The sequence below is a fragment of the Hylobates moloch genome, unplaced genomic scaffold (genome assembly GCF_009828535.3).
Source record: "Hylobates moloch isolate HMO894 unplaced genomic scaffold, HMol_V3 SCAFFOLD_8, whole genome shotgun sequence".
In the NCBI taxonomy this organism is placed as follows: Eukaryota; Metazoa; Chordata; class Mammalia; order Primates; family Hylobatidae; genus Hylobates; species Hylobates moloch.
Genome location: NW_026652283.1, coordinates 112,557,106 through 112,568,632, shown reverse-complemented (window position 1 = coordinate 112,568,632; position 11,527 = coordinate 112,557,106). Strand labels below are relative to the sequence as shown.

The 11,527-nt window shown below is 39.6% G+C and overlaps 1 protein-coding gene across 1 annotated transcript; it reads right to left on the bottom strand.

Moving 5' to 3' along the window:
- Positions 1-1,175: 1,175 nt before the first annotated feature.
- Positions 1,176-11,527, bottom strand: FGF20 (fibroblast growth factor 20). Its single transcript, XM_032159145.2, has 3 exons — positions 10,735-11,527; positions 4,659-4,762; positions 1,176-2,315 (listed from the first exon to the last, which is right to left on the bottom strand). Exons 1-3 carry the CDS (start codon positions 11,018-11,020, stop codon positions 2,070-2,072), a joined length of 636 nt encoding a protein of 211 aa, XP_032015036.1. The 5' UTR covers positions 11,021-11,527; the 3' UTR covers positions 1,176-2,069.

Sequence of the window (11,527 nt, the reverse complement as noted above, 5' to 3'; positions counted from 1 at the left end):
GTGGCTCTCAAAGTATGGTCAACATCGCCTAGGAAACCAGGTGAAACTAGAAATGCACATTTTTAGACCCCACCCCAGAACCACACATCAGAAACTCTGGGGGTAGAGGCCAGCAATCCTTGTCTCACCCAGCTCTCCAGGTTGGTAAAGAGTGGCAGCTGGTCCACTATCATGACTACATGCCCAACCACGAGGGCGGCAGCATTGACAATTGCTGGGCACCAGGAAATAAAACCTCAGAAGAACTTTGACAAATCTACCAGAATTTGTATCTTCTTAGCTTTCTAAACTCATCTGTGCCATTCTCCCAACAGCTCGCTAAGCTCCAGCCAAAAAGCTATTTCCTGCCTTAGGAACCCCAGACTCATTGTTTCCTCTCCCTAGAAGGTTCTTAGCCTTCTCTTTACCTGGGTAGCCCCTTCTTACCCTTTAGGGCCCATTAGAAATGTCATCTCCCTAGTAAAGCCTTCTCTGAGCCATCGTAAATTTGTTCTTTCTTTTTTTCTGTCTGAACCTTGTTTTCCTCATAGAATAACTCACCATTCATAATTATGGTATTTGTTAATTTACTTGTTTACTATCTGTCTTTCCCACCAGCCATTAAGCTCCATGATGTAGGGCCCACCTCTGTCTGGACCACCCCATTTCCCCTAGTGCCTAACACAGTGTCTGGAGTATAGTAGCCTTTAATGAACCTGTGCTGTGCCAGACATGCTGGCTTATGCCCATAATCCCAATAGTTTGGGAGGCTGAGGTGGGAACATCATCTGAGGCCAGGAGTTTGAGACAAGCCTGGGCAACATAGAAAGACTCCATCTCTACAATAATAATTTATTTAAAAAAGAAAATAAAAAAAATGCTTGCTGAATAAATGGCTAAATAAGAGATATAGTGAAAAGAATACCCGACTCAGGTAGATGGGGACTTACCATTGTTAATGGAGGTAGTACAGACACTTATTCTTTCTACAATCATATTGGGTGAAAAAATGGTCTTTGTCACACTGAATTAAGAAAATAAGTAAACATAAGTTGGCTGTAATGTTCAATACTTTTCAACATTAGAAGTTCTTTAAATACTGAAGTCTTTCTCTAGGGCATTTACAATTTTGTCATTTTTAAATGTTATATAAATAAAAGAACTTTCACCCAAAAAGCAATGAAGCCAAAACATTACATGAAAATGTTTAATTCCCTTTTGAAAGTTTGTTGAATTTAATACAAATCAAGGAGGCATTTTTCTAGGCCAAAAGGAACCAATGTTACATTTAGAAGGCAATTGACTGCATAAAAAATATAATCTACGCTATATTTTTAAAAAGAAATTCAAAATCTGATTCTATGGTTAAGGTGGTATAATAACATCTTCTTTACAGAGCAAGACACCACAATAAAGAAATGGCACAATAAAGGAACTTTTGTTGTTTTTTACTCTTTGTATTATCTTCATAGCCCAGTAAAAATAAACTCTTTAATAAATAAATATATATAATAAATATTTTCAAATTGAAAGTGTATAAATAGGTCCATTCTTTTAAAAAGTGTTCTGTCTTGGTGTGGCATGTTTCATAGTTCATGTTTCACCCAGGTGGTGTTTAGTTTTTTTTTTTTCTTAAAACATATAATGCCACAACCTGTGAATTCTAAAAGGTTCTCAGAGTTTATGTAGCAATGATCTTGGCTAAGTCAATCCATTTCTTCAACATGAAGTCTCTATTTTTAACATAAATTTTAAAGTAAACATAATCCAGAGAGGTGAGGCACCAGCAGCAACCATGTGAGGGTTCCCATTATCCAAAATTTAACCAATTTTTGGCTTCAGTCTACTTGTAAGGACTAATCCAATGTATCTAAGGGAACTTAATCCACATAAAAAGAGTGATCATGATCTATTCCTAGTCAAGATTTTTTTTTGTTTTTTTTTTCTCAATATTCTTTCCAAATCCAATCTCCCAGTAGAAAACAGACTTTAATATTCTGAATGTCTTCTTGGGTCATTATTTTATGATGGGAACTATGACAAGAAAGAATGGTTGTGGTTTGACTCTTCCACAATGTCACTTTCACACTTCAAGTGTACATCAGTAGGTCCTTGTACAATTCTGGAACTCTTTCTGGATCCACTGGTCTAGGTAAGAAATGTGTAAACTTCTGATGCCTTTTGGACCTGGCGCCATCTCTTGGAGTTCCATCTTTGTTAAGTGCCACAAAATACCTGCGGCCAGTGTCTCCATGTTTATATATGTTAGATGAATAGGTGTTATACCAGTTCTCTTCAAACTGCTCCCTAAAGATGCATTCGGAAGTAAGTTTCTCCTGAAAGAGAGAAGATAACTATTATTTTTTAAAAAATACCTTTGAGATAATTTCCTTACAAGTTTCAACTCTATATTTTCATTCTTTGCCTTGTTAAAGAACGAAAAAGGTTAAATTGGTTTTGCTTTATTTTGTTTTACTTCATATGTCATCTCTGATTCTTAGTGCAGGTGACTTCATCTGGCAGTGTACTTTAAAGCAGCAGGCCCAAACTCTTTGACACCAGTGACCAGTTTCATGGAAGACAATTTTTCCATGGACCAGGATGGGGAGAGGGGATGGTTTCAGGGTGATTCAAGTGCATTACATTTATTGTGCACTTCATTCCTATTATTATTACATTGTAATATATAATGAAATAATTATACAACTCATCATAATATAGAATCAGTGGGAGCCCTGAGCTTGTTTTCCTGCAAGTAGACTGTCCCATCTGGGGATGAAGGGACACAGTGACAGGTCATCAGGCATTAGATTCTCATAAGAAGCATGCAACCTAGATCGCTCACATGCACAGTTCAAAATAGGGTTCACGTTCCTATGAGAATTTAATGCCACTGCTGATCTGACAGGAGGCGGAGCTTAGGTGGTAATGTGAGCAATGGAGAACAGCTGTAAATTCAGATGAAGCTTCGCTCACTTGCCTGCACACCTCCTGCTGTGCGGCCCAGTTTCTAACAGGCCACAGACCAATACCACTCCATGGCCCAGGGGTTGGGGACCTCTCCTTTAAAGAACTTTCAGTCAAATGTCAATTCCCAATTTTATTTTCAAATACCTAATAAATACTCTGAATTTTCTCACGTCCCATATTATCACCCTACTACCGCCATCACTACCAAGCAGACCTGTAGTTTATCTTTTTCCATCATTAGATGCCAGAGTTCTACCTATCAAGACTCTACTCTCACCTTGGAACATTTCAAGATCTTGCTAAGAACCAAATTCCAAATTCATGATCATCACTCCAAATCATATATCTTCTCTTTATGAATTTACTAATTGTTTGATGATACATTCTCCACAATTTTTTATCTGGATCTTTTATGATTAAGATAAAAGCCCAATGATTTATTGTCTTTTCAAAATGGACTGTATATTGTCCTAAGAGATAAACCACAGTTGCTTTTTATAAATCCAACATACACATGAAGATTGTGCGCATTTTTTTATTGTAATTCTATTAATTTTATTGTAATTCTATACTTATGATTATTACACATTACATTGTTTTTCTTTGCTCTGAGCTGACAGGAAGCCTAGAAATAACAAGTTTTACCCTTACAAAGGACAAATATTCATCTACTTCAATATCATCATCAATTCTTTTCAGTGTATATTAAGACTCTAGCTGAATATTGTGGTTCCAGTTTTTTTAAGAAACTTCTTAAGAAAAAAAAGTTACCAGATAATGCCATTTGCTTAGTCATACAAAGTCAATTCTTGATGGAAATAATTACAGAGACTTCAACCTCAAGGAGAGAGTTCACATAAGAAGAGGAGTAGGATACTGGCATACATTTTTATCTTACCAATTCTTATAAAAGCATTTAAGCAACTGTGAACAAATGAAAAAATGTTAACAATGAAAGAGAAAAATCCATATTGTGCTGTAAGGTAGAGTGTGATATCGTCCTGCTATTTTAATTCCTGTGTTGCTATTGCAGATTTGTTCTAAAAAAACAAAAAAAAACTTACACTGATGAAATATTAACCTGAAAAGTACAACTTAAGTGGCATATTTAAACATTTATGGTAGACCCACAGACGTGCACTTATCCCCAGGAGCAACTTAAAAATTGCCCGGTACAACTTTGAATGAGGCCAGGGCTACTGTAATTTTCAAGACTACAGGCATAGAAAAACAGTGTGTTTGCCATCTTCTCTTGTTACTTGCAGTATCCCACAACTTTATTCACTTATTTCTTAAATACAAAGGTCAGCAAGTAAGTGACGTATATTTAGCTGTGGAAGATGATAACAGGTAGACAAAGTTTACCTTAAATAAACATAAAGGTGAGAGAGCCCTAACACGGCAAGAAAAAAATATTCTCCCATTTATCTCTGTCTCTGGAGGGAATGATTAAAATTCAGAGAAAACTAGAAAGACTCAAGGAAGAACTAATGAGCTGAAGGCAATAATGGTTGGGGGTTTTAAAAATATAATTGAGTTACTATACTATTGCCCAGACGCATGGAAATTTAGCAGGATAGATTTCAATTTCTACAGAAGTATGTTTTATATACTTCTACCAGACATTCTTGGTAGATATTTTAATTACATAATACATAGTCGTTATTTTAAGAATTACAATAATAATAAAAAATAGAAATAATACGTACTGATCCATAGAGTTCTCCTTTGTCATTCATTCCAAGATAGAGACCACTGTCCACACCTCTAATACTGACCAGTCCCACTGCCACACTGATGAATTCCAAGATACCTGCATATGTAAACGATTCATAAAAACACCATGTTTTGTATTTATGAACGAGCATATGACTAACAAAAATCTTCCACATAGTAGCGGTAGTCGGCCATTATTGCCAAATATAATGATGTATGTGTAAAATTCCTTTGTACAATGGAAACAGCTATGCAATTGTTTTATGACAGATGAAAAAAAGACAAAAAAGGAAAAAATTGTTCACCATGGTGACACAACCAAGTATAAAGGGGTTCCCAGAGAACCTCTGACCAGCCTGCCTGCTGGGACAACAGGATGGAGCCCCGGGAAGTTGACACCCTTTGCAGCGGGGAGGAGCCTGGCCTCTCTTGTAACGGGGTGGTGACCTGGGATTCAATCTGTGAGATGGGGGACTGTTAACAGGACCCTCTCTTGCTTTGCTTGTTTTTTTTTCCTTTTTGGCCAATAAATTCCATTTTTCTAACCCTTCTACGTGTCCGTGAGCCTAATCTTTCCTGGTCATGTGACAAGGACCTCTGCTTTTAACTGAACTAAGGAGAAAGTACTACAAAAATGGTATAACGTGAAGGGTGTGAAACCTTACACCAGACTAAGCTGGGTTTGAATTCCAGTTCAGGAACTTACTAACTAGGTTGAGTAGGCAAGTCATTTGTCTTCTTTGAACTTTAACCTCATCGTATGCAAAATGGATGAAATGCCTCCCTAAAGGAGATGGGTGAGGGCTGGCACATTTAGGCATTCAACAAATGGAAGTTATTATTATCAAAAATTAGTATATAATAGAGGTATTCTCAGTTTTCCACGATCCCTTCAGTTAATTATAACCATTTTCTCTTCATTGTTTTGTTTTTATTTACAATAAATCAAGTCAATCTGTTTCTAGGAGCAGCAGCATCCGTTATTGGGTATGACAGTGTTTTATAGTCAATAAAGGGCATTTGTTTGTATTTTCTTATCTGGCCCTAAAAAACAAGCCCTTAAAATAAATAAGGAAGGTATTATTATCCCCATTTTACAAATAAAGAAACCGAGGCTCAGAAAGGCTTATTGACTTGCCTAAGGGACATGGTATTTATAAATCGTAGAACTGACATTTAAACTTACATTCTTAGCCCTAATCCACTGTTTCTACTTCAGGACACTGTTTCTTGAGGACAATACACTCGTTTCAAGACTTTATAGATTATATAACATGCTCTTTCCTGCTATGTAATTTTTAAAATTAAATTGTATAGTTCAGAGAAGAAAAAGGACTCTATAATTCATTAAATATGATAGCCAAATACAATGAATTTGCATGCAAGTAGATTTGCTATCAATAACTTTCTAGAATTATTTCCATTTATCAGTAAACTGGGATCAAAAACTCTTCCCTAAATACACCGATACACCACAGTTTAAAAAGGGAAAACTTAACACCTCCCTCTGAATCACCCTTTTTTTTCTGCACACACTAAACTTTGGACTAATACCTTTGTCTCATTCTTCCCTCTTCGACTCTGCTGAAAAAGCATAGCTGTATTTTCTATGCTTGGCTCTGCCTTCCTCCATAGCATTGTACCTTCACCCCTTCACCCCATCCTGAGCTCTACAAACAGTATAAATGTGTACCATTTAGCCTGACTCTTGCTCTTAAGTCGTTTCTTGATTTATTGTACAAGTTCCTGTTTGGACACGTGATAGTCCCAAGGCCAAGGGAAAGTAGAGAATCTGACTATTTGCTGATATGCACGGCTCTATTCTATCCAAAGCCTAATTCACTCTTTGTCAGAAACGAGATTCTTCGCAAGACAAATGAGCTCTTTCAAACTATTAGGAGATCATGTAGAACAGTAGAGCTATCAAGGATCTTACAGCAACAATACACTGCTAAATAGTCTATAAGTGGCTTGAAAGAGCCAGGATCCCTCATTGAAAGCCTAAGGCAGAGAGAAGATAAGATACAGCAAGAAGGCTTAGGACAGCCATCATAATGACAAATACAGAGGTGGCGAGCGAAGGAAAATCAAACTCACTGCCAAGTTCATTAGCAAAAGAGTCCTGCAAGAAACAAAAACATAGGCCCAAAACATAATTGGTAGAAAATATATATATTAATGTAATTTCATTGAGGATATAATTACAAATGTATAATTGCTTTGTATTGAATGTTACATTGAAATTAAAAAGTGTACTGTGGTTGAAATGCAACTTAATTCCCTTTAAGTATCTGATTTACATTAAGATTCTCTTGTCTTTCAAAGAACAGGAACTGATTAAGTGATTACAATGTACAATAGAACAAGTTTTCAATTACAATAAAATATGGCTTTAATTTCCATATAAGCTAATTATATAACAAATCTCATAAAGTGTTCATTTTTCTTGGAAAACTCAGAGGTAAACCACCTACACTTTAATGCTTATCTTAATGCTGTCATCTTGCCAAAAAAATATGTAGCTGTAGAAAGACAAAAGATTATGTTCTTAGAATAATTATACGCAATAGTTTTAACTTTAGTAAACAACACCCAAAACCTTATATATAACCAGGTGTAAATAATTTTGCAATGGCTCATTGGACTGATGGGAAAGAGGTTATGTGTTTTGTGTGTGAGTTCCTGTTAAAGATTTTAGTCACACTTTTACATTGTGATCCTTTTTCTCCTTGAGGAAATAGTATATCACGTAGTAATTTGTAATCATTTGATTCTTAAATGAGATTTGACAAGTCTTTCTTATTTATAATATGAGGTAGCAACTAAGCTAATTCCTTTACAAAGAGTAGACATGAAAAACTTTCCTTAAGAGGTAATCACAGATTTTAGATAGATTTTCTAATGCCCAGTGTCCCATAAAAAGACTTAGAGGTACTTTGTCTTTCTGGTATCACTTTCAAAGCCAACCTTTTTAATAATCATAATAAACAGGTGAGTCAACCCACAATGCAACCACATCAGACAAATCTATGGAGAATAGGGGAGAATAAAGGAAAAGCCTTTAAAGAAATATGTTTGATCTCAGGCTAAACTTTTTTTTTTTTTTTTTTTCAGAAATGATTCCGTGTTTACGTATTAGGTAAGATGTTCCTGCTGTGTACTACTGTGCAGGAAAACTCCATTATAAATGCAGAGATAACTCATGGCCAAATTAGTACAAAATTGGCCAAAAAAAAAAAAAGTTATTTCCTTTAACATCTCAAACAGCCATCCTTGAGTTTTCAAAACTGTCACTCTGATAGCAAAGGCAGGAGTTTAAAAAACGTAATAATTTAATAATTAGTAACTGAAGCACTAGCAAAAGAAGCCAAACACACAGAAGCACATAATGTTATATAGGTTGAACATAAACTTTCTTCTTACCCACACTCCCTTAAAGTAAGTTATGATGTCTATGGTATTGAAGACCACTAGGATGCACTACAGTACATCACAAGGCCATTCACTCACAGACTAATCTGGGTTATCTTCCTTTTGTTTAACAGTGAGTATTTTGTTCCTATACATAGTCTCCCACCATAGAGTGACTTACACTGCCACAAATTCAATCATTTTTTTTTTTGCAGCTACTAAATAATTAACACAAATTTAGCAAAAACAAAACGTGCTAGCAAGATAATAATTCTGATATTCAACTTCCATTCCTAGAGAAATGCCATTAAATGCCATTAATGAAGGCTATCAAGTCTACAAATATTTACTAATCTCTCCCCATAGGGTCAGTCTTATAAACAGACACAAAGCAAAAGAGGACTTTTTTTTTTCTGTCACTGGGGAGATTACAGTTTAATTACAAGTTTCTTTTTTTTTTTTTTTTAAGACAGAGTCTTGGTCTGTCACCAAGGCTGGAGTGCAGTGGTGTGATCTTGGCTCACTGTAACCTGCGCCTCCCGGGTTCAAGCAGTTCTCTGCCTCAGCCTCCCCAAGTAGCTGGGATTACAGGTGCCCGCCACCACGCCCAGCTAATTTTTTTTTTTTTTTTTTTTTGTATTTTTAGTAGAGATGCGGTTTCCCTATCTTGGCCAGGCTGGTCTTGAACTCCTGACCTCGTGATCCACCGGCCTCAGCCTCCCAAAGTGCTGGGATTACAGGCATGAGCCACTGCGCCCGGCCACAAGTTTCTTCAAAGTAGAATTTCCAAGGCTACACTGTGTATGGCAGGGTGAAATTCTGACTATTACCTAAGCTTCTACCTGCTCTACCTATAAGTATTACCGCATTTGTGTTTATATCTAAATCTTTCTGGTAGTTGGAATATTTTTCTGTAATGAGCGCAGTGAAGTCATCCTTAAAGGCAAGAGAACTGAGCCACTGGTGTCAGCAAAGTTCTTCAGAATCGAAATCTTAGGGCCACGCACAGTGGCTCATGCCTGTAATCCCAGTACTTTGGGAGGCCAAGGAGGGAAGATTGCCGGAGGCCAAAAGTTAGAAAATCTCAAGCTCCTCAATTTAAAAACCACTTTCTAAAAGCGACCCCAGGTTGGCCACTAGGTCATGACACTCTTGACTGATAGTCAATGGCAATTTGGAAGAGATCAGTGGAATCTGCAAACGTGGGTTTTAAAAAGTTAATTTTCTAAGCCTTTAAGTGCTACGAAATGACCACCACATGCTTATTTCTACATCTAGAGTTACAAATGCTCCCTCAAACTGAGATTTACACTTCTCCAAAGTTTTAATGAGTCCTACAAGTCAAAAAGGGAATAATTATAAGAACGAGGTGGTGAGGACACGATAAGAGAGGGCCATTCAGAGATGGGGTGGATTCTCAAAGAACTCCGTAGCGCTACAGATTGTGGCTGACAAACTAATGGTATCTTTTTAAAAAATAAAATGAATTTTTCCAATGATGTCAAAAGTTTGATGATCAAAATCCTTTGAGATTGCTAGCAGGTTAACTAACAGAATGGAAACTTCAGCTATGGGGAAAGATCCTGTGATATTAGAACCGGAGAGCACCCCATCTTTGTACAGAAAACTAAGCCTCAGACTGATGAAGGCACTTTCTAGTTACACAGCTAGTTAGGAAGTCATTAACAGGAGAGACCCTGCCGAGCTAGTATCTTAACAGACACTGCCTTAACAATCATTCTCTTGTTTCTTTTAACCCCTTCTCTTCCCAGGCACTGCTGGACGTATTCTGAAACACGTCCATCTGTGTTCCCACCCATATCTTCTTTCGCTTTCCCATTTCCTCTTTCCTAAGGTCAATACCAAGATCCTTGCTTTCAGGTTGCACAATTTCTAAAGAGGAGCTTGGCTGAAGAACTGGGCATGCTCAGTAGCCGGGTGGTCTTCCCCCTTCCCAACCCCTCCCCCACTTTCCTTTTCTTTTCTCACCCAGATAGAACTTAGGAGCTCAGGGAACCTCAGAAAAGTGAGCCCTACAGTAGCGAAGGTGCCCACGGAAAGTTAATCTGCTACCTCTTCAGGTAAACATTTGCAGGTCTCTAGGTAGACACGAAAATGCTCGCAATCCATGCCAAGAGCAGCCCCCGGTGCATAAGCAGCTGCATAACTGTGGGGCATGTTTAAAGAAGCCCAGCGCTTCCTTTTGTTAATTTTTGTAGTGGACGGCATGGAGGACAATGAGAAAGGAAATCGGAGAAAAACATACAGGGATTTTTTTTTTAACTGCCTGCGAGGTAAGCAGTGCAAGAACTGTGATGCCGAGTGCACCAGGTCTTGGTGTCCCCGGCAGTCGGAAGGGCAAGGGGAAGGCAGGAAGGAGCTTGCGAAGCGCCCACCCTTTCTCCTCCCGCCACCAGCGTCTGGAGCTGCTGCCCTGCTAGAGGCTGCGGCGACAAACCGGCAGGAAAATTTCTCCCCGCGCCTGCTCTGGCCAGCCCTTCAGCCCCAGCCTGCGTCTCGCACCAGATAGGTCCAGGGGAGCTCCGCGCTCCGCGCAGCGCTGACGCCCTTGGCAGGCAAAGAGGGAGGTGCACGGGGAGGGGACGAGAAGCCGAGCTGGGGCGCAGATGAGGGTGGGGTCGGGATGCTAGTACGTACCGAAAAGGCTGTGGTCCTGCCGGGTGCCCTGCACGCTGCCGTCGGGCAGGATCTGCAGGTGGAAGCCGGTGCGGCAATAGAGCTGCCGGCGGCGCAGGATGCCGTGCAGGTGCGCCAGCTCCGCAGCCCCCGGCCCGCCGCGGGCGCTCCGCTCCGCCGCGCCCCTGCGCTCGCCCAGCAGCGGCGGCCGCTCCCTGGCAGGAGGCAACAGGAAATGCGAACCCACCTGCTGGCCCAAGCCCTCCAGGCCGCCCAGAAAGCCCCCGACTTCGGCTAAGGGAGCCATGGAGGGGGAGATCCGGAACACAAAAGACCCCCCCAGTAAAGAGTGTTGTGGGGGTGGGATGGTGGTGGATAGAGAAAAATTATAGCAAAACAAGCGCAAAAAGTTAAGGCCCGGTTACTCCTCTGAGGTCGCTCCGGAGGGACTTTGCACTGAAATGGCAGTGAAGCTCTCACTGTCTTGGAGCGATCTTCTGTCCTTGGGTAGGTGGGAGCCTGCTGCTTGCTCTGCAGAAATATCTATAGCTGCTGCTGCCAATACTAGGACTAGGGCTGTGGGCTGGGGCTCCAACTCCGCAAACTGATCAGATCAGAGTCCTGTGTACATACACACCGAGTATATAAGCGGGTCCTCTTGACATATGCTAATCAAGTCCTTTCATGCGCGCTGGGGAGGTTCTGTTTGAAATCTTAAACCGGTCTCCTCTCAACACGTTTTTGCTCTTCGGAAGTGACCAAAAAGGGCCCTTGGCACTTCTCCATCCATGCCCTCGCAAAAACCATTCCTGCA